Source organism: Physeter macrocephalus, chromosome 7, assembly GCF_002837175.3.
Source record: "Physeter macrocephalus isolate SW-GA chromosome 7, ASM283717v5, whole genome shotgun sequence".
Taxonomy (NCBI): domain Eukaryota; kingdom Metazoa; phylum Chordata; class Mammalia; order Artiodactyla; family Physeteridae; genus Physeter; species Physeter macrocephalus.
In genome coordinates, this window is record NC_041220.1 from 79,166,272 (window position 1) to 79,190,665 (window position 24,394).

The 24,394-nt window shown below is 37.3% G+C and overlaps 2 protein-coding genes across 8 annotated transcripts in view; one reads left to right on the forward strand and one right to left on the reverse strand.

Annotated features, from left to right (window-relative positions):
• PDS5A (PDS5 cohesin associated factor A) overlaps positions 1–24,394 on the forward strand; it is a 139,199-nt gene that overhangs the window by 31,638 nt on the left and 83,167 nt on the right. For 5 of the 7 annotated variants that reach the window (XM_024118288.3, XM_024118291.3, XM_028492044.2 and 2 more), the window contains exons 3-5: positions 18,141–18,344; positions 19,420–19,506; positions 20,049–20,146. In XM_024118288.3, the coding sequence (XP_023974056.1) occupies positions 18,141–18,344; positions 19,420–19,506; positions 20,049–20,146 (389 nt within the window). Of the gene's footprint in view, positions 1–18,140; positions 18,345–19,419; positions 19,507–20,048; positions 20,147–24,394 lie in introns of those variants that run through there. The other 2 variants (XM_024118292.3, XM_055086088.1) reach the window with 2 other exon arrangements.
• On the reverse strand, positions 2,531–3,618 carry LOC102976745 (proline-rich protein 11-like). The gene is given in 2 exon segments (XM_055086092.1): positions 2,531–3,067; positions 3,070–3,618. Coding segments are annotated over 2 exon segments (1,086 nt in total).

The following is a 24,394-nucleotide window of genomic DNA, read 5'->3' on the forward strand; positions in this document are numbered from 1 at the left end:
AAAAAAAAAAAAAAAAAAAAAAAAAAATATATATATATATATATATATATATATATACATATATATAATTTGGTTTAGCTCTCAGGAAGAGTACAGTGAAATGTGTAGCATCTAACTTTTCTAAACCACACAGTTTAGGTATGAAATAATAACCTTATCTCATTAAAGAGTAGTGACCTTGACTAAATATATGAGTAACAAAACAAATTGTATCTTCAAGTAGGCTCTGTTGGTTTATTAGAAAAATAGGTGATTGAGTTTTTTCCATAGAGTAACTCAATTTGTTAAAATTGAAGTAGCTGTATTGATACTCTGTTGTTTGTTTGTTTGTTTGTTTTTTGGATTTGACACATAAGAGGGATCATATGGTATTTGTCTTTCTCTGTCTGACTTATTTCACTTAACTTAATGTCCTCTAAGTCCATCAGTGTTGTTGCAAGTGGCAAGATTTCATTCTTTTCTAAAGGCTGAATAATATTCCATACACACGCACACACATGCACACACACACACACGTATGTATACAGAGTCTACAATTTCTTTATCCATTCATCCATCAGTGGACATTTAGGTTGTTTCCACATCTTTGCTATTGTAAATAAAGTTGCAATGAACATGAGGGTGCATATATCTTTTCGAGTTAGTGTTTTTGTTTTCTTTAGATAAATACCCAGAAATGAAATTGCTGGATCATATGATAGTTCTATTTTTAATTTTTTGTTTTATCTTAATATTGCTACTTAGTCTTGAAATATATATTGATTGCATAGCTATTGACAAATCAGAATTTTAGGGAGATTTCTGTTCTCAGACTTGATCAACCACTGAAGTCTAGATCGTGTCAAAAAGTACACTAATAGGTTTCATTCCTTCAGAAAATATGCATTTATATCTTACTTTATAAGACAAATGTAGAGCCCTTAGGAGATCACAGTCTTCTTGAAGACAACACGTAATTTTCATACTAATAACCGCAGCAAGGAGACACTGTAAGATAATTGCTTTGTAATTGGTACAGTGTTTTCAGTTCAAAGGAGTCAGTGATCCTTTCAGACTAGAGTGGGTCAAGCAGGGCTTCAAGAAGAGGAAGCAGAATTTGGACCAAAATTTTAAGAGCAGGTAAGATTTTAATAAGAGTACTGAGGGGTAGAAGCAATTCTATGACGTAGTCACATATTTTTTCACCAAGTGTTGAACTCTTTCCTATGCAAAGCTGTTAAGATGCTCAGGATGCTTTTTGAAGATAATGAATAAACCTAGTTTGATTGGAGTGGAGAGTGGAAATCAAAATAACATTTTATATTTACATATTATAAATATATACCTTTATATATATAAATATATATACACATACCTACACATAAAAGTAAGATAAAATTATAAATTATGATGTTTTAAATGCCATAAGGTATTATCAGTGGGAAACCATTGTTTTATTGGGGTAACATTAAAATAGATGTTTTAAGAGTAACTTAGAACCTCTGGGTTTGATTTTGAGACTTAAAGAGACTAAAATCGAGTGTGATGTAATAAGGGCCTAGAGTATGGAGTATTAGAGTATTAATACAGTTTTATCAACTGTATTAATATGAAGGTAACTTACTTTTGAGAAGAGTAGTCTGGGCACTTAAGAATACTGAAGTTTTCTTAAAAGGAATTTACAATGTAGGTACAGTGGAAAGACATTCTGTTTTTTTTTTTAAATTAATTAATTTAATTTTTTGGTTATTCTGGGTCTTAGTTGCAGCAGGCAGGCTCCTTAGCTGTGGCTCCAGGGCTCCTTAGTTTTGGCTCGCCAGCTCCTTAGTTGCAACACTTGGGCTCCTTATTTGCAGTATGTGAACTCTTAGTTGCAGCATGCATGCAGGATCTAGTTCCCTGACCAAGGATTGAACCCGGGCCCCCTGCATTGGGAGTGCGGAGTCCCATCCACTGTACCACCAGGGAAGTCCCATGATATTCTAATTTTTAAGGTCACATTGCAGTTTTTGCTTCAAATTCTTTTGGAACAGTTAGGTTTGAATGGGGGATGGTTTCACTTCTTAATTGCTTATAGGGAACAGAAATAAAATCTAGAGGGTCTGTTTTTTTGGTTAAGTTTGCAGCACTTAATGAGTGCATGGCTTTACAGGCTGAAATACTTTGCTTTTCAATTACCTGAGAATACCCAAGATGAATGGGCACCAGGTTATTTTCTTAATGTCATAACTGTACCTATAGAGTAAAAATTAGAGTTATCTAGTTAAACTTGAATAACCTCCCCAACCTAAACTGGGTAGTTCCAGGATAAACATCACTTTTGGGATTGCATTTTCCCATCTGTTCTATTATTGATCATGTAAACTAGAAAATATCCTAATACTCACTTTCTGCTACAGTATATATGGGCTCCATACATATTTTAATTCTTTGAATGAATTATATTTTAATATAATTACTTATACATACTACATTAAAGAAAGGATTGGGGTAATATTATCTGTATATTTTATGGATCATCATATGGAGTCAGGCAGAGGTGGCATCAATTTTATTCATCAAAGCTGCTTGTACAAAGTGGCGGCAGAGTTTGAGTTGGACTTCTAGGGTGAGCCAGCTGAAACTTTCTCTTCAAGGCCTGGGTCATTACTGGGGTCAGCCCAGTTCCTGTTTCCATATTTTCTTTATTGGTAAGTGGGGTTCCACCTGGGCTCCTCTCTACATCGACTTTTCTGAGTAGTTTCCACAGATCTAACTGGCTTTTACCAGGAGTAATGAAGACGTTTGTAACTCGAGTTGGTAACACTTTGGACTTCAGTTTCAGGGAAACGTGCTGCAGGTCAGAGACAGTAACTAGTGGATTCTGTGCCTTTGGTGATGGTACAAGCTTCCTCCTTTCATCAAAACTCTGTGTCTTCTTTAATTTCACAATCAGTAGATCTTTAACTGTTATCTGCATGGGTCCACTTTTTTTTAATGGTCCAGCCTGAAGTGCTTTAGTGAGATCAGATTTTCTGAGCAGCAAAGGTGCTGTCAGTGGTGGAGGCGGAGGGGGTGGAGGCGGAGGTGGAGGCAGGGGCGGAGGAAAAGATGACTGGCTGGCTGTGGCAGTGAGGCAGGAAGTAGAGCCCCGGAGTCTCCAGGGGTGGTTAGAGCACGTGCAGGCACATTTGTAAGTTTACCACGCATGTGACACATCTGACCACAGCTTGGACAGGAAGAATTTTCTGAGACGGCCTTCAGTGCTTCCTGGAGCTTGCGTAATTGATTTTCCAAAATGAGAAACCATTGTTTTAGACTCTGAAGTTCTTGGTGGCAGGAATGGGATGGGAAGATGGTGTCTTTCAAAACTTCCAAACTCCGGGCCATGCAGTTCTGAAACCAGTTGTATGTAGACCATACTCTATTTGTCCAAAGCTTTACTGCATCTTTAAAACTGGGAAATTTGAAGTTCCAGGATGGTCTTAGCCAGCTTCTGCTAAGGGGTGTATCTGTTGAAGGAATAACCACTCTTTCTGGTGAGGGTGGCGGAGGGGGAGGTGTAACTAGCTTAGACTGAAAGTGAGAGGCTTCTTTTCTTTTGAAAAGTCTTTTCGCTTTGGCTTTTAGCTTTATTCTTCATTGCTTGAACTTGGGCATGGTTTTAGGCTAAGAGTCCGGGGATTCGTTGGAGTCGCAGCAGTGGCATCTCCCTTGCCATAAAGAAAAATTCAAAAAATAAAATTAAATTAAAAAAATCAAGACATACTATTAATGTGATAATTTTGTCACTTGAACTTTGAGCTTTAGGCCCCAAAGTTGCTCTGATGTGAGCACACTTCTAAAATTATCATCGAATGTGTATTAGGTAGACTTAGAATTTTTGTAATTGTGTTTTTTGTTTTTTGGGGTTTTTTTTGGACACACCGCACGGCTTACGGGATGTTAGTTCCCCAACCAGAGATCGAATCCATGCCCCCTCCAGTGGAAGCACGGAGTCCTAACCACCGGACTGCCAGGGAATTCCCTAATTTTTGTAGTTCTGATGGCTTATGCATTAACTATACCCCTGCCTCGCCTGCTTCCCTCAGGTTTCACCTCAAATGTACATTAGATAAAAGGATTTATGTTAAAAATAATTATATGAAACTGGAAAGGAGTGCATATTGGCAAATAGATCAGTGCTCATTCTTTTTTTAATAAATTTATTTTATTTTATTATTTTTGGCTGCGTTGGGTCTTCATTGCTGCATGCGGGCTTTCTCTGTTGCAGTGAGTGGGGGCTCTTCTTCGTTGCGGTGCGCGGGCTTCTCTTGTTGCGGAGCACGGGCTCTAGGTGCACGGGCTTCAGTAGTTGTGGTGCACGGGCTTAGTTGCTCCGCGGCATGTGGGATCCTCCCGGACCAGGGCTTGAACCCATGTCCCCTGCATTGACAGGTGGATTCTTAACCACTGTGCTACCAGGGAAGTCCCTCAGTGCTCATTCTAATCTGGCAGTCCATGTATATATTTACAGAGTGAAGCACCATATTAATATAAAAACTGTAAGGCTTATTTAACTCCAAAACTTACATGTATTCATGTGGATTTTATTTTTGTTCTTGAAAGGTTAGTGTACATGTAGAGATTGTCTGAACTAGTCAGTTTATTCATAATTCAGCAAATACCGAGCACTGTGTATAAGGCATAGTTTTATAGATTCTGGTACTACATAAATGAATACATTTTATTGCCTTTGCAAAACTTAAGTCTAGTGCAGGAAAGACAGAGAATAAGCAAGTAAAATATGAGAAAAATGTTGATAATGTAAAAGCATGTGAGAATTAAAATGGTGTCCTGGAAACTATTAGATTAGTAATCTTGAGACCTGGATTTAATTATCAGTCCTAGACCTGCCATTAACCCATTGTATTTCTTCAATTAACAATCCCCCTCCCCACACCTTCTCTTTTTTTTTTTTTTTGACTAAATCACAAGTCTATTCAATTTAAATTATTTATTTCTTTATTTTTGGCTGTGTTGGGTGTTCGTTGCTGCGCATGGGCTTTCCCTAGTTGTGGCAAGCAGGGGCTACTCTTCGTTGTGGTGCAGGAGCTACTCTTCGTTGCGGTGCGTGGGCTCCTCATTGCAGTGGCTTCTCTTGTTGCAGAGCACGGGCTCTAGGTGCACGGGCTTCAGTAGTTGTGGCGCACGGGCTTAGTTGCTCCACGGCATGTGGGATCTTCCCAGACTAGGGCTCGAACCCATGTCCCCTGCTTGGCAGGTGGATTCTTAACCACTGCACCACCAGGGTAATCCCCTTCTCTTATTTTTAAATGGAAAATTTCTGAAGTCTTTACATTATCTAAAATATGATTAGGGAATTCCCTGGCGGGTCCCGTGGTTAGGACTCCTCACTTCCACTGCAGGGGGCAGCATGGGTTTGATCCCTGGACTGGGAACTAAGATCCCACATCCTGCATGCCAGGTGGTGGCCCTGCCCCCCAAAGGTGATTAGATTAGCTCCTTTAAAAGGAATCTAAGGGCTTCCCTGCTGGCACAGTGGTTGAGAGTCCACCTGCCGATGCAGGGGACACGGGTTCGTGCCCCAGCCCGGGAGGATCCCACATGCCACGGAGCGGCTGGGCCCGTGAGCCATGGCCGCTGAGCCTGCGCATCCAGAGCCTGTGCTCCGCAATGGGAGAGACCACAACAGTGAGAGGCCCGCGTACTGCAAAAAAAAAAAAAAAAAAAAGGAATCTAATATTCTTATGGTACATGTAATTTGTTTTTTAAGTTTTCCATTTTTTATTATGGAAAAACTTCAACAAAAACAAAAGTGAAGAAAAGAGAATAATTAACTCCTGAAGCAAATCTCAGATAGCATTTCATTACTATTTCAGAATGTATTCCTAAAAAATAGGGTACTATATTTAAAAAAATCATACTATGATTATCATACCTAAAAATTTAACTATTATTAGCTATTATTATAATTAAAGTAGCTATTAACTATTTTATTAAATGCATAGACATATATTATGGTGGGTCTTGTGTGTGTGTATATATTTATATGTGAACATACAAAAAGTACATAAAATATGTAGAGTTTAACAAGTAACTATAAAGTGAACATATGAACAAAGAAATAGACTGTCAACACCTTCAGAATATCATCAGCACCCCCAGAAGTCTAGTGTGTACCTCCTAGTCATAAACTTTTTGTTTCATAACCACTATATAAATGCAGTCTCTTGGTTTTCTTATAGTGTCACTGTCTATGTACAAATCTCTAAAAATATAGTTTAGTTTTTTCTAGTTTTAGCTTTGAATTTTATATGAATGGAATCATATAGTATGGTTCCTTGTGTATGCGTCTTTTTCAGTATTATGTTTGAGCTTCATCCATGTTATTGCTTATGTGTTTTTCAATTATTTTTATTGCTGTATACTAAGTACTCTATTGTACTACTTAACCAATCCTCTCTTGCCACTGATTTCTAGTTTTTTGGCTTTTACAAACAACATTGCTATGAATATACTTGTGTGCATGTTCTATTGTACCTGTACAAGCTGCTTTAGGGCATAGACATAGACATTGGTGAAATTGTTGGGCCATTGGGTATGCATATCTTTTACTTGCCGAAAACACCAAAGTGGTTGTACCAATTTACATTCTAATTAACAGTGAATGAGAGTTTTCATTTTCTATGTTGGACTTTTTAAAAGTTAATTTTTACCAGTGAGGTTTTAAAGTTCTTTTACTTTACTGTTTTTCCCTCAAGACAGTGCCTTTTTAAAAAAAACAGCTGTATTGAGTTATAATTGAAATACAATAGATTTCACATGTTTGAAGTATATACTATAATATATATCTAGTCTAGTCTTTGTTACCAGTTCTTAGCACGGAGCTTCAAAAACCCTTGCAACTTCCTGAGTGATAGGAGTATCTTTGTTATGTTAATGAGGTGACTCTTGGCCCCTTTCCTGGATGGCTTCAGGAAGGGACTGGAATTTTCAGCCAACTGGGAGGGGTGGGGGGAGGCTAGTGACCTAGCTCAATGAAATGATAATTAATTAATTAATTAATTATTCCCACATAAGGAAGCCCAGTAAACCTCTGGAAACCAGGAGGAGCTTCCTGGTTGATGAACATATTGATGTGCCAGGAGAGTATTGTGTCAGATCCACCAGGAAAGAACATGGAAGTTCTTCATCCCTGCCTTCTCTCCCCAAGGTCTTGACCTATGCGTCTCTTCTGTTTAGCTGTTCCTGAGTTATGTCCTTTATAATAAACCTGTAATCATAAGTATAATGCTTTCAATGAGTTCTGTGAGTTATTCTAGCAAATACTGAACCTGAGGGTATTGTAGGAAGCCCTAAAGTCATAACTGGCCTATCACAAATGCAGGCGGCCCCCAGGACTTGCATGTTTCATCTGAAGTGCGGGGAGTTTTGTGAAGGAAGTTTTTGCTCTTTAACTTGTGGGGTCTGTGCTAACTCCAGGTAGTTAGTGTTAGAACTGAATTGAAATGTAGTACATCCAGTTGCTGTCAGGGCAAAACAATTTGACAAGTTTTGACGTACATATAGCCTTGAAACCATCATCATGGTCAAGAAAATGAATGGATCTATCTCCCGCATATGTTTCCTCGTGTCCTTTTTAATCTACCCTGCTCCCCATTTGTGTCTGTCTTCTTTGGCTCTGAACACAATGGAATTCCCAATTAAATTGGGAATTATATTCCCAATGGAATACTTCTCAGCACTTAAAAGGAATGAATTGCTGATATGTACAACATGAATGGATCTGAGATGCGTTATGTTAAGTGATAGAGCTAGATCCAAAGAGCAATGTACTGTGTAACTCCCTTTATGTGATATTCTGGAATCACGGAATATCACAGATCAGGGGTTGCCAGACAGCACAGATCAGGGGTTGCCAAGGGCTAAGGAAGCAGCTGAGGGTTGACTTCACAGGGACACAAAGGAACTTTTTAGGGCGATGGAAGTAGTCTATGCCTTGATTGTAATGTTGGTTACACAACTGTGTATTTGTCCAAATTCATAGAATGGGACACTAAAAAGTGAATTTTATGTAATTTTACCTCAATAAACCTGTCTTTAAAAAAAAAGGTAAAAAGACTGGAAGAATTTCCTAATGCAGATCATAAGTTACAGTGGCAGTATTTCAAGGAAAGTGGACTTTAGAACAAGGGATAGTGCCAAGAATAAGAAAAGATACTTGATAATAATAAAGGGATCACTGCAGTAAGAAAATACAACGGTATATACCTAATAACAGCTTCCACATAGCTGAGAAATTAACAAGTCCATAAGTACACATGGAAATTTCAACACTCCTCTTTCAGTAATTGATTAAACAAGTAGACAGAAATCAATAGGGTCATAGAAGAGTTAATGTACCAATGCACTTGACCTAATTGACATTCCATTCAATAACAGCAGAAATACACATTCTTTTCAAGTGCACATGAATCATTCACTAAGATAGATAGCCCATGTGGTGGTCCATTAAACAAATTTCAATGCATTTAATATGATTCATATTACATACAGGGGTAATATGATCACCGGGAGTTTAATGAGAAATTAATAAGAAAAGATGTCCAGAAAACACCCCAAATATTTGGAAAGTTTAGTATATTTCTGAGTAATACATGGATAAAAGAAGGAATCACAAGAAAACTAGAAAATATTTTGAACTTCTTAGCAGTGCTTATTGAGAAATTTATTTTGATAAGCATTTAAATGTTCATATTAGAAGAGAACAGTCTAGAATCAGTGATAAGCTTCTACCCTGAGAACCTAGGAAAAGAACAGCAGATTAAACCTAAAGAAAGTATTGGGTTGGCCAAAAAGTTAGTTTGGTTTTTTCTGTTAAGATGACTCCAGTAGCGCTTAGTTGTCTTTAACTTCCTTTGAAACAATTTTGTTAGATTGTATTGTGACAGCTGTCATATCAGTGTGCATTTAAAAAAAAAAACAAACCAGCATCTTATCAAAATTGGTGAATTTTTGTGTAGCCATTTTAACATTGAAGATGGCAGAAAAACAACATTTTCAGCATATTATGCTTTATTATTTCAAGAAAGGTAAAAACGCAACTGAAATGCAAAAAAAGATTTGTGCAGTGTATGGAGAAGGTGCTGTGACTGAATGTGTCAGAAGTGGTTTGCAAAGTTTCCTGCTGGAGATTTCTTGCAGGTAGACCAGTTGAAGTTGATAGCGATCAAATCGAGACATTGAGAACAATTAACGTTATACCATGTGGGAGATAGCTGACATACTCAAAGTATCCATATCTAGCGTTGAAAATCATTTGTATGAGCTTAGTTATGTTAATTGCTGTGGTGTTCGGGTTCCACGTAAGTTAAGCCGGGTGGGGGGGACCTTCTTGGCCGTATTTCTGCATGCCATTCTCTATTTAAACGTAACGAAAACGTTCTGTTTTTAAAACAAATTGTGACGGGCGATGAAAAGTGGATACTGTACAATAATGTGGAACGGAAGAGATTGTGGGGTAAGCGAAATGAACCACCACAAACCACGTTAAAGGCCGGTCTTGATCCAAAGAAGGTGATGTTGTGTATATGGTGGGATTGGAAGGGAGTCCTCAACTATGAGCTCCTTCCGGAAGACCAAATGATTAATTCCAACAAGTACTGCTCCAGATTAGACCAACTGAAAGCAGCATTTGACGAAAAGCATCCAGAATTAGTCAACAGAAAAGGCATAATCTTCCATCAGGATAACACAAGACTGTGTTTCTTTGATGACCAGGCAAAAACTGTTACAGCTTGGCTGGGAAGTTCTGATTCATCTGCCGTATTCACCAGACATTGCACCTTTGGATTTCCATTTATTTTGGTCTTTACAAAATTCTCTTAATGGAAAAAATTTCAATTCCCTGGAAGACTGTAAAAGGCACCTGGAACAGTTCTTTGCTCAAAAAGACTAAACGTTTTGGGAAGATGGAATTATGAAGTTGCCTGAAAAATGGCAGAAGGTAGTGGAACAAAAGGGTGAATACGTTGTTCAATAAACTTCTTGGTGAAAATGAAAAATGTCTTTTTATTTTTACTTTTAAAACCGAAGGAACTTTTGGGCCAACCCAGTAGAAAGCAGGACATAGTAAAGGTAAGAATGGGAATCAGGGCTTCCCTGGTGGCGCAGTGGTTGAGAGTCCGCCTGCCGATGCAGGGGACACGGGTTCGTGCCCCCGTCTGGGAAGATCCCACATGCCGCGGAGCGGCTAGGCCCGTGAGCCATGGCCGCTGAGCCGGCGCGTCCGGGGCCTGTGCTCCACAGCGGGAGAGGCCACAACAGTGAGAGGGCCCAAGAATGGGAATCAAATAGAAAATATGCAGACAGTAGACAAAACTTATAATGCCAAATATGGTTCTTTGAAAAGATAATAAAATTGGCAAAACTGCTGTTAGATCAGGTTTCTCCACCTTGGCTTTGTTGACTTTTGCAGCCTGATAATTGTGGGGAGCTGTCTTATCCCTGGTCTCTACCCCCTAGATGCCATAGAACCCCTTTTCCCAGTTGTGAAAACTAAATATGTCTCCAGACATTGGCAGATATCCCCTGGAGGTGTGTGGCAAATTCACTCCTCCTTGAGACCACTACATTAGAACAACCAAGAAAAAAAAGGTGGGGCAAGGGGGGGAAAAGTAAAAAGAGAAAGAAGACAATAATTAGCAGTATCAGTGAAAAAAGAGACATCAGTGTAGATTTTATAGACATTAAAAGGGTAATAAAGGCATATTATAAGCAAGTTAATGCTGGTAAATTCAGTATCCTAAATGAAATAGATATATTTCTGGAAAAATGCAAATTACCAAAACTGACTTAAGATGAAATAGAAAACCTGATAGCTTTATACTGATTTTAACTATTATACATTGCAGGTGATAACTGGTCACTTAGCTTTTGGCAGATGTTGTGATTATCACTCCTGCTCAAGGTCAAGAAATATTCACTTAGGAGCTACTCTATGCTAGGCAAAGGGCTAGGCACTCAGGGTACAGTTTTTGTTTTTGTTTTTGTTTTTTGACGCTCCACACAGCATGAGAGATCTTAGTTCCCCAACCAGGGATGGAACCTGTGCCCCCTGCAGTGGAAGAGCAAAGTCTTAACCATTGGACTGCCAGGGAAGTCCCACCTTATACTGGTTTTATCTTATTTTATTTTTTAAATTTTATTGATTTATTTTTGGCTGCATTGGTTATTCGTTGCTGCGCACGGGCTTTCTCTAGTTGTGGCGAGCAGGGGCTATTCATTGCGGTGTGCTGGCTTCTCACTGCGGTGGCTTCTCTTGTTGTGGAGCACAGGCTCTGGGCGCGCGGGCTTCAGTAGTTGTGGCACGTGGGCTCAGTATTTGTGGCTCAAGGGCTCTAGAACACAGGCTTAGTAGCTGTGGTGCATGGGCTTAGTTGCTCCGTGGCATGTGGGATCTTCCCGGACCAGGGCTCGAACCTATGTCCCCTGCATTGGCAGGCAGATTCTTAACCACTGCACCACCAGGGAAGTCCCTTTATACTGATTTTAGAAACTAGATTTGCAACTAAAAACTTTCCCACAAATAAAGACCCGGATGACTTCATTGATGAATTCTATTAAACACTTAAGGAGAAAAGCATACTAGTCCGACACAAACTAAGCGAACAGGAAGAGTGAACACTTCCAGCTCACTTTATATGGCCAATATTACCTTGATACCAAAGCAAAACATATTAAAAGAAAAGAAATCTGCAGACCAAGAACCTAAATGAACAACAAAATATTAGCAGGGTAGATCCAGCCAGCCAAACCAAACCAACCAAAAATAGGAAAAACGAAAAAAAAATAAAAACCGCACACATGCAAAACACAATGCACCCCCAATGATCACCATGTCAGGTTTATTCCAGGAGTGCAAATTTGGTTTAATATTTGAAAATTAATCAATTTATTTCCACATATTAACACTAGTGTAAATTGGGAAAAACATGTTATCATCCCTAGAGATGTGGGAAAAGTATCTGAAAAAAAATCCAACACATTCTTCATAAAAACTAACAGCACCTGAGGAATAGAAGGTAAAACTTTCTCAACCTGATAAAAAGGCATCTACAGAAACCCATTAACTTAATATGTAATGGTGAAAGACTGAATACTTTGTAAGATCTCAGAAGAGGCAAAAATGTCTGCTCTCACTTTTGTTCAATATCGTGGTTTTGATAGCACGATAAGGAAAAGAAATAAAAGGCATACAGATTAGAGAAGATAAAATTAAACTGTCCTTATTTGTTAATGATATTGCATTTATAGAAAATCCTGAGAAATGCATAAACAAGCTACTAGAACCAGTAAAGCTGTGTAGCAGTGTGAAAGGCTCAGTATGCAAAAATTGACTGCATCTGTGTAATAGGAACCAGCAGTTGGAAAATGCAAAGTTTTTAAAATTTGCAGTAGCATCCAAAAAGGTAAATAAATAGTTGGAAATAACAAAATATACAAGACCAGTACACTGAAAACTACATAATAAATGCTGGAAGACATTTTTTTCCACTCAACAAACTTTTATTGAGTATATGTCAAACCAAAGTCTTTGTGCCGAAGGTATAAACAGGGTGCAGCCATAGCCCTAGCAGAGACAATAAGTAGGAAAGCAGAAAGCACAGTGAGATAAGCATTGTGATGGAAGTGTACAGTGTGTGGCAACATAGAGAGTATCCTTCCAGAAAGATGCAGTGATAGTCCCAATATTCAGTCAATCTGGGAGAGTAAAATCTAAATCAGTGGAGACATGTACCATATTTGTGGAACAGAGAACTCAGTATTATTAAAATGTCAGTTCTCTTACCATTGTTTTCCTTTGCATGTCCTTGGCCACCAATGGGATTTAGTCCCCCATTTTTTTGACTATTTGGGTTTCTTTCAAAAAGTGTTTAGTCTAGCAAGTCATTTGTCCATTTTACAATTGGGTTTTCTCTTCCTTATTGAATTGTAGGAGTTCTTTACATCTATTTAGATAGGTTCTTTGTTGGTTATGCGTGTCACAAGTATCTACTTTCATTAAGTGGCATGTCTTTTTGAAAACTAGTGATATTTTTGATGAATGCACATTAACTTTAATTTATGGAAAGAATCAGTCCATAGCTGGTGCTTTTTGTGTCTTGATGTAATAAATCCTTCCTGCTCAAGATCCTAAAGATACTCTTAATTTTTTTTTTGCTGCGTTGGGTCTTCATTGCTGCGTGCAGGCTTTCTCTAGTTGCAGCAAGCGGGAGCTCCTCTTCCTTGTGGTGCATGGGCTTCTCATTGTGGTGGCTTCTCTTGTTGCAGAGCAGGGGCTCTAGGCGCATGGGCTTCAGTAATTGTGGCTCGTGGGCTCAGTAGTTTTGGCACACGGGCTTAGCTGTTCCGCGGCATGTGGGATCTTCCTAGACCAGGGCTGGAACCTGTGTACCCTGCGTTGGCAGGCAGATTCTTAACCAATGCACTACCAGGGAAGTCCCTCTTATTATGAATTTATTTATTTATTTTTGTCTGCGTTGGGTCTTTGCTGCTGTGCGTGGGCTTTCTCAAGTTGCGGCTAGCGGGGGCTACTCTTCCTTGTGGTGCACGGGCTTCTCATTGCAGTGGCTTCTCTTGTTGTGGACCGTGGGCTCTAGGGGTGCGGGCTTCAGTAGTTGTGGCACACGGGCTCAGTAGTTGTGGCTCGTGGACTCTACAGGTCAGGCTCGGTAGTTGTGGTGCACGGGCTTAGTTGCTCCGCAGCATGTGGGATCTTCCCGGACCAGGGAAAGAACCTGTGACCCCTGCATTGGCAGACGGATTCTTAACCACTGGGCCACCAGGGAAGTCCTCCTCTTAATTTTTAAAAAATTTCTTAGATGTCCCTTTCAAATTTTGATTTTTTTCCCACTGGGAATTAATTTTTTTTGGTAGGTTCTAAAGTGGTCTGTCTTTACCATTACTTTTGGGCATGGAAAATGTTATTGATATTTTCTGTGGTATGGTTTAGGAGTATGTGCTATAAAGATCCTCATTAACATTTTGAAGGCTCTCTGGATTTTAGTGATGTTCAGTTTATTGAATATTTTCTTCATAATCTTTTATACCTAATTAAAGAAAACTAAGTATAAAAGAAATGGCAAAACAGCTTTTCAGAATAATTTGTCTACCTGAAAAGTTGACTGTGCTGACATTTTTCCTTTGAAATATTTCTAACAATTTGCAAATTGTTGATTTGAGGACCACATAGACATGTTTTGCTTGTCCCTCGCAATGGTACGAACTTTTTGGAGTTGCTGAAATTCTCAAGTCAGATGATTTCACTTAATGTTTTATTGTGTCAGCTGAATGATTTTGCAGTACTAGGTCTGCATTCTCACCTGGCAACAGTTAGCTGAAACCAGCTCTTGTCTTTGGATGGGACATGTGCTCTCCATTTCTCCCAAGTGGTTATTTCCATTTCCCTCCTCTTGAGTTGTGACCCCTGCTATAGACCTATGTTTAGACTGTATTTATTTAAAAATTCTAAACAGATTTCGAGCAACAGACATAATATACTGATTGAGTGTCTAGAACTGATGAAGTTTTTTGCCAGAATGGTAGGGACATATGGATCATATTTTTTAAAATATACATAATATATATTATCAGAGTAGATGTTAAAAAGGCATTTCATGAATTTTAAAAAATTTTTATTGAAGTATAGTTGATTTACAGTGTTGTGTTAATTTCTGCTGTACAGCAAAGTGATTCATTTATACATATACTTTTTCATATTCTTTTCCATTGTGGTTTATCACAGGATATTGAATATAGCACCCTGTGCTATACAGTAGGACCTTGTTGATCCATTCTATATAAACTAGTTTGCATCTGCTAATCCCAAACTCCCAATCCTCCCCCCACCCCCGCAAAGCTTCCTAGCTTTTATGAGGGGTAGTAATGGTTTACAAACTTATTTTAGTCTTAGGATATTTTACCGCCCAAATACAGAAGGTCAATATATAAAGCTAATGAAAAGCCAGCTGCTCAAAGGCAAGCAACTGAGAGACCCTGGGCATGTGCCCGTCACACCACTCCTTTTGGCTGTCTTCTCTTGTTGCCTCTACCAGGGCTACTAGGAACCTCAAAGTTGGAACATGGTTGAAACAGCTGTTCTGGAAAATCTCCCAAGTAGCTCAAGTCATATTGGAAACTTGCACCCCAAACCTTAAAAACAAAAGTTTGTTTTACCTAATCAAATTGCCTCCTTATAATTTTGTAATATTTCAGACATTCATAGGGAATAATAAGGCAAACATTTATATACCTACCACTCACCTTTATCAAATCTTAACATTTTACTTTGTTGCTTTGTTTTTTTTTTTAGTTGGAGTATAGTTGATTTACAGTGTTGTTAGTTTCTGTTCTATAGCAAAGTGAATCAGTTACACATATACATAGATCCACTCTTTTTTTAGATTCTGTTCCCATATAGGTCATTACAGAGTATTGAGTAGAGTTCCTTGTGCTACGCAGTAGGTCCTTATTAGTTATCTATTTTATATATAATAGTGTGTATATGTCAATCCCAATCTCCCAATTTATTGTTCTCCGCCTTTCCCCCCTGGTAACTATAAGATTGTTTTCTACATCTGTGACTCTATTTCTGTTTTGTAGATAAGTTCATTTGTACCATTTTTTTAGATTCCACATATAAGTGATAATCATATGATATTTGTCTTTCTCCATCTGACTTACTTCACTCAGTATGACAGTCTCGGTCCATCTGTGTTCCTGCAAATGGTATTATTTTATTCTTTTTTTGTGGCTGAGTATTATTCCATTGTATATATGTACCACATTTCTTTATCCATTCCTCTGTCAATGGCATTTAGGTTGCTTCCATGTCCTGGCTATTGTAAACAGTGCTGCAGTAAACATTGGGGTGCATGTATCTTTTCAAATTGTGGTTTTCTCCGGGTCATGAGTTTTAATGTTCTTTCAAAAAAAAGTTTGCATGCTTACTATGTGCCAGTCGTGTTCTAGTCATTGAGGATACAGCTGTTAACAAAACAGATAAAAATTCTTTTCCTGACAAGAGTTAGGTGAAAGAAACAAATGACTTCTAAAACAGGAAAACATTTTTCTCAGCTATATGTTAATGTTAAAATCAAGTGGAATAAACATAAATATTTCAAAGCATGTTAAAAGAAATAAAGCTCTGGATGAAGTAATAATAGTGTAATAAGAAATAATAATTTTAAAAAGAACATCTGGCCCTTGGGAATTCGCTAGGATTCAAAACTTTCAGAACGGAATGTACCACACACATTGTCATAAAATATAGACAAGTATAATATGAATGGCTTAACCTGGGAAAAACAACACAGATGTGGATGACTGTAAATCACTATGCCATATGCATTTCTGATTTAAAAGGTTTTAAAGTAGAATTAGAATACTTTATAAATGTGATTTTATTTCCATATTATTAACATCTCTATATCAAACTAGTGATGCACAGATAAATATGTTCTTTTAAAATCAGAAAAAGAATAATACATCTTCCCCACCCCCAATTAATATTTAACATTATTTGTTAAAATTGTTTTTAAAAGACAAGTCTTATTTGGTGAGCTTTCATTTCAACTATTAATATATGTATGTTTGTCCCATATCATGTGGTAAATGTGTTCTTTTTTAATTTTGACTTTTTCTTTTGATATAATTTCTGACTTGGAAAAGTTGCAAGAATAGTAGAGAGCTCCTGTATTCTCCACATGTTGACTGTTTCCACTTTTACTGTTCCCTTCCTCCTTCCCCACCCCCAAGCTCTGTATGAGCACAAAGCCATTTATAACAAAATCACCGAATTCAGTTCTTTAAGATGCCATTCCTGATGTTTGTATTTAGGCTCATAAGGAGTAGTGATTTACAGTCATCCTCATCTGTGTTGTTTTTTCCAGGTTAGGTCATTCATACTATACCTGTCTATATTTTAGGACAGTGTATGTTATACATTAAAATTGGATTATAATTAGAAAACCAGTCAGTGGGATTTACTCTCGTAACAGAATTAGGCGGAAAATATCACTTCAGTAGACACAGAAAAAAGTATTTGAAAACACCCAGCACTTACTCAACGATAAAGAGTCTTGTCAAAATAGAAATAGAAGTACACCTTCAATATTTGAGAATGGTGACTGGTTAGGTGAAGTCTGATTTATTTAAAGAAGAATTTTCATGGCATGAGGAAATAATCATGATTGGATAAATGAATAAGGAATGACTATATGGTTATTTGCATCTTTACAGAGAAAACAGACCAGCATAAAATACACAAAAATGTAAATAGTGGTTATTTTCTGGGGTTGAGAAATTATGGATTTTTTTCATTATACTTTTTTTGCCTTTTAGAGTGATTCTGAAATGTGCATTTGTTAATTTTGTAACCATAAATAAGAACAGAGGTTATTTTATAATTAAGGCTTTTAATCAGAAGTACAACTACATAAAATTTTTTTTTTTTTTTTGCGGTACGCGGGCCTCTCACCGTTGTGGCCTCTCTCGTTGCGGAGCACAGGCAGCTCCGGACGCGCAGGCTCAGCGGCCATGGCTCAGGGGCCCAGCTGCTCCGCGGCATGTGGGATCCTCCCAGACCGGGGCACGAACCCGTGTCCCCTGCATTGGCAGGCGGACTCTCAACCACTGCGCCACCAGGGAAGCCCTACATAAAAATATTTAAACATGGCTTTCTGTTGTGAATTGCAAAACCCATTAAAGTGTGAAATGAAATAGTTTTAAGGAGCCTAAATCAAGGCAGCTTTGATGATAAAATGTACAAGAAACATAATTGATAAGGTTGCAAAATATCAAATGATTTGCTTATCCATATGAAGCTATGAACTTTTTACCTGGGCTAGATATAATATTAATAACGAGAGTCTTTAGTTCTTCATGAACCTCGTACAAATGCAGATAATGTATCTATCAGTAATCCAAAAGTTGGTATTTGTTCACGCTTGTAATCTTTACTCGAATTCTTAAATGAAGATGTACAAAAATTGATTGTGAATCTTCTGATGGTAACTGATTGCTAGTCTGTGTTGTAATGGAGATGATTAAATATATATATGCCACTGGTTTCTAAATATCAAGAGTTGATTATATTTTTCTTCTATATATTTTTGCAGATGGTAGTCAAAACTTTTATGGATATGGATCAGGATTCAGAAGATGAAAAACAGCAGTATCTCCCACTAGCCCTGCATCTAGCATCTGAATTTTTTCTCAGGAATCCCAATAAAGATGTGCGTCTCCTTGTAGCATGCTGTTTGGCTGACATCTTTAGAATCTATGCCCCAGAAGCTCCATATACTTCCCACGATAAACTTAAGGTAAATACAATCATTACAAAACTGGTTTACTTTTATAGTTTAGCTTACTACCCTTAGGAACATAGGTTTCATTTTAATCATCCTGTGACCGTAAGAAGATTATATCATAAGTTCTAAAACTAATTAATTATTCATTCAATTAATATTGAGTATCCACAAAAATGATTGGTATTTTTATGTGGCATTAAAAGGTATGGATCAAAACTAGCCCCTGTCTGCTCATATCTAACCTTCAGGAATATCCATATCAAAGCCCAGATGGCTGAATTGAAGGGATGGTGGATGAATGACACTTTTTAAAACAACTATATAATTTACACATTCAAATGACTGTTTTCCCCTGCAAGTTATATTATATGCAAAACTGTATGCTCATCTTGATGGTTCTGCCTTTGTTTGAAATATTTGAGGAACTCCTCTTTTGAGTTGATCTCTTGAGCTGATTTCATATTTTGAATACTTTTATACTTTAATCCTTTGGATTGCTTTCTTTTAAATTGTCCTAAAATCAGTTTGTTCCATATTGATACTATTTGGGGTTAAAACTTCTAAAGAAAGCTTATTAAGAAATGGAGCACTATTGTTGTGGAAAGTACAACCCTTGGACCAGTCTATTATTGCTTTTGTTCCACACAACTTTGTAGTCACTCATCAAATTCAAAACTAGGTACTGAAAATTACTGTTTAATTTAGGAAATTATAATGGAAGTCTCATGTCCAGGTACTTAAACTGAAGATAACTGCCATAATACAAGATGAAGATAGTGAATAAAGTGGAAGTTCTGCACTAGAAGGGTAGCAAGATATAGAACCTATGGTCCTCTCAGAATGAGAAAGGCTAAAGATTTGTGGCAGTAATAATCTTTATTTTTGCTTCTAAATAGTGTAATTTTAAGTGACTTGCTGTTTTCCAGATATTTTAAGTAATGGACTAGGCCAGTCCCAAGTCATTGGCTCAAGGAGAATTTTCTTTTATTGTCTATAATGGAGAATATATATTACAGACTATTATTGTATTGTGAAAGTGATAAGTATTTGTATCTAAATTAATATGTTTTATCATTTTTTAAAACAGGACATATTTTTGTTTATTACCAGACAATTAAAGGGTTTGGAGGATACAAAGAGCCCGCAGTTTAATAGATACTTTTATTTATTAGAGGTAAACAAATTTTATTTAATAAATATCACACTATTTCATATTGTAGAAAATTCTTTATAGTAACTTTATAATATAAAATGAATCTTTTTGTTTGTTTTATATGAAGCCCACTTAAGAAAATGTCAGTTTCAGTCTTTTTTTTTTTTTTTTTGCTCCTCATATCCTGAAAAGATAAAGCATATTCCACTGGCAAAGCTGATATGTTATTTGAAACTTTATTTTTATATTTCTGTTTTTATTCTTTTCTAATCCCCAAAAAGATTAAGTTGAATTAATTTTCACTGCACCTTATATTTTGTATGTATATATGTGTTACTAGCCTCTGACAGTTTAGTATTTTTCAATTAGAGAAGGTTAATGCCAGCACATACGTCTTTTTAAAGATCAGAGTACGACTGTTTAAACAATTGTAATTTTATATGTTGGGCCATTATAAGCTTTACTATAGATTTATAATTCTAAAAATTAAATTTTATTAATGAGCTTGCTTTTGTGTAACTTTTATGTATGCGTAAATAATTTTATTTATTTATTTATTTAAGAATTTAGCTTGGGTTAAATCATATAACATCTGCTTTGAATTGGAAGATTGCAATGAAATTTTTATTCAGCTTTTTAGGACTCTCTTCTCAGTGATCAAGTAAGTTATTTTTTAAGCATCTCTGTTTGTCTCTTTTTCTTGCTCTGTGTATTGAAGTATCATGTACTGTGCATTTACACTAAGATCTTTTAGTTAAAAGGAAATGTTTTCCTTAGAAGAGTTAACATAAAAAGGAAAATTAAAAATTCTGTTGTCTGAAACCTGCCTTTGTCCTTATATTACCATTTTAAATTATGGTATCAATTGTATAGGTTGACTCTTGTAAAGCAAGCGGTATGAGACCTTATATTATATAATGAAGTACTAAATTATGAGGTGAAAATTTTAAGTATTGTAAGTATCATTAGTGAGTGCTGGGAGGCATAATAGCTCAGTGGTTAAGTATACTGACTTTGATATCGTCTCATTTAACAACTAAAAAAAATCATAAGCATTGCTCTTTCCTTATAGAAATCGGGACATTCATGTACAGAGGAGTTTGGTGGCTTGCCGGGGCACAAATTGCTGAACGGGAGAGCCAAAACTGATTTCAATCCAGTGTTTCATTCTGGCTGTGTGTGTGTGTGTGTGTGTGTAGTAAACCAAGCATTGTTATGAGATGTGTTCTGCAACATTACATTATATGCAGACATAATAAATGTCAAATATATTTTAAATTTTCTAGTAGCCACATTAAGAAAGGTAAAAAGAAACAAGTGAAATTTATTTAAATAATATACTTTATTTCACGTTATCCAAAAGCATTATTATTTCAACATAAGGCTCTATTCAGACTTTATCTTCAATAGCCAAATGGCTGTTGGATAACAGCTTCTGTATTGGACAGCACATTTCTAAAGTTTTCTGTAGATTTCTTATGAATACTTTAACATGTTTTTCTTTTCCTTAGATAGAATGGTAGGAAGAGAATTAACCTGGAATAAACAGGAAAGGACTGGACCAACCTGGTCTAGTGATAGAAGCTTATTAAAAAACTGCATGAGAAAAAGCTTCCTGTGGCAACTAACTGAAGGCCCTTAAATAAAAGATAAAATGTATAAACTTTACCTTTGTGTTACTTAGCTTTTGCTGCATAACAAAGTAACCCACAACTTGGTAGTTTAAAACAGATTCCATTTCATTTTGCTCATGATTCTGCTTGTCAGTTCTTTCTCTCTGGGCTGGACTTGCTCCTGTATTTGCAGTCAGTTAGCAGGACATCTGGCAGTTGGCTGAGGTAATAGGACAACTGGGTCACGTATCACTCTCTCATCATCCAGCAGGCTAGTTCAGACCTCTTCTTATGCTTACTGGGTTTCAAATGTAGCAAGAAGGGCACACTCCACCACACAAGCACTTTTTAAGACCTCTGCACACTTCATGTTTACTTATATTTCATTGGCCAAGCAAGGTACATAGGCAAGCCCAGATTCAAAGGTTGGTTAGATAGACTCCATATTTTGTTGGATGGAGCAGCATTTTATGGTATGCGGGCCTCCCTCTGTTGTGGCCTCTCCCGTTGCGGAGCACAGGCTCCGGACGCGCAGGCCCAGCAGCCATGGCTCACGGGCCCAGCCGCTCCGCGGCATGTGGGATCCTCCGAGACCGGGGCGCGAACCCGGTTCCCCTGCATCGGCAGGCGGACGCGCTGCGCCACCAGGGAAGCCCGGAGCAGCATTTTAAAGGCTTGTGCATACAGAGATGGCAACAGTTTGTGGCCATCGTTTGCATTCTACCATATATTTGCAGTTTTTTCTTTTAATATTAAAATAACCAACAAAGTGAAAAAAAAAATGCCTGACTTGTCATTCTGCCCATTTCGTGACCTTGGTTATCCACTTAAGTCCGCTTCCCACTGTGCAGTTATACTTCTTTCCTCTATTACTTTTACATACAATCCTGTCAATATTTTTCTTTACTGACTCTGAAGATCTAAGTTTATTGTTGACCTAATTATCTAATTGAAAGAATTCACAATGAGGTATCAGTAAATAAAGGACTTGCCTTTTGATAGAGGAGTTTATTGATTTGTATTTACTGACACATTTACCATATATCTGGTATTCTTCATTCCTTCGCGTATATGCAGATTTCCATCTGGTATTATTTTACTTTACTCTGAAGGACTTCCTTTAACATTTCCTATAGTTCAGGGCTACTGTTGATAGAATTCTTTCAGTTTTTATATGTCTGAAAAAGTCTTTATTCCCCTTCTTTTTTTTTTGCGGTACGCGGGCCTCTCACCACTGTGGCCTCTCCCGTTGCGGAGCACAGGCTCCGGACGCACAGGCCCAGTGGCCATGACTCACGGGCCCAGCCGCTCTGCGGCATGTGGGATCTTCCCGAACTGGGGCACGAACCCGTGTCCCCTGCATCGGCAGGCGGACTCTCAACCACTGCACCACCAGGGAAGCCCCCACCTTCAGTTTTGAAAGTTATTTTCATGGTATGAATTTCAGGTTAATAGACTTTTTTTTTTCTCTTTCAGTACTGTTAAAGATGTTTCCTGCATCTTTTTCTGGCTTGCATTGTTTCTAATGATAAGTTTTGTCATTTTAAATCTTTGTTCCTTTGTAAATAATGTATCTTCTTTTTCTCTACCCACCTGAGATTTTCTCTGTATTACTTGTTTTAAACAATTTGATTGTGATGTCCCATTGTGGATGGAGCTCATAGAGCTGCTTGGATATGTGGGTTTACCCTTCTGATTACTCTATTAGATGCCCTGTGAGTTATAAGAGTTTCCACTGTAGTTGGAACACGCACATTGTTAAGACCTGTGTGAATTCTGGGAATTATTCCCTCTACTCCTTTCAGGTGGTACCTTCCCCAAACTCAAGAAATTTCCTCACCTGCATGTGCTAATCACTAAGCACCTGAAGACTCAGGGATGGGGGGGTACCCTCTGTGAGCTTGCTCTCTGAGTAGCTCTCTCCCCTTTGGTATTCTGCCCTGCAAGCTATAGTCTCCCCAGACTCAGGAAAACCATTAGGCTCTGCTAGGATCTTCTCTTCCCACACTGAAGCCTGGAAACTTTACCAAGTAGGAAGAGTAAGCTGGGAAAATTGTTCCCTTCTTTCAGCAGCATGTGTATAATGTCTGATATCTGAAAACTGTTATTTCTTATATTTTGTCCAGTTTTTTAGTTGTTCAAGTAGGAGAGAATCTTACCCCTATTATTGAAACTTGGACTAGAACTTGTGGAAATAATTTTTAAGTCCATTTTTCATTTCTCTTTCCTTCACTCCTTTCCTATCCTCAAGTGCATATGGATCTGAGAGCTATATACTCTCTTCATTCTTTTGCATCAAGCTGATATCTGTTCTTCTTCACCCCCTACCACACACACACACATCCCACTATATAATTGATCTTTCACAATCTTGGCCTATAGTAAACAAGATATTTAAGAGAGTATATGCAAAAGGGGTATCTTTCTGAAAGGGGTATCTTTCTACGCTGTAGAAAACTGTGTATCTAACGATGGGACAGTTTTTCTACCAACTTTATAAATTTTTTCATCTTTGATTTTACAACTAAGTGTCCAACAGATGTATTATACATTATTTCAAACTAATTTTTTTAATTATAGGTAAGAAATACATAAATGAAACAACGTTTAGTCTTAATTTAAACTTCCCTGTGTCTGTAGTAGTATAACTAAGTTATATCATTATCTTGATTTGTCTTTTCATATGTATTCTGATAAATGTGAAAATGGACAGGTCAAGTCTTTAGTTAAGATGCAGTCAGAGAGGGAGAAACCTAGATGCTCTTCTAATTTACAACAATTTTGTAGCCAGTCTTTTTGGGTAAGTTTTAGAGATATTTATTGAGGAGGCCCACATTGACTCTATACTGGCTAAGGAAGCAGGACTGAAACTGATTCTTGGCTTTTTACCTTGTTGATTTTTCATTCGTTTGAAATTCTTTGAGAAATAGCAGGATGACATTTTCAGAACCTTCTAGTCATAAGTTCTGGTAAGCATTTTATATCAGACGTTGGGTTTTCAGTATTATTGAACTAAAAAGTCCAGCGGCAAAGATATAGAAGTGTTGACTTAGGCTTTTTTGTGTGTTTATAGTTCTGCCTTATTTGGGGGAATTATTAAGATTAAAAAGGATGAAGAACTGCCTTCCTTCATTATCTTGTACATTTTTTTTGTTTCCTTACTTAAAATTTTATCACCTTTTAAAATCCAGGGGCCTGTAAGCAAAGATGTCCTTTCTTTGAAGTTGACATTTTTGTTTAGTTGAATTTAACTCACTCTTTGAATTCTAATTATATAGGGGCTTAATTAAATTTAA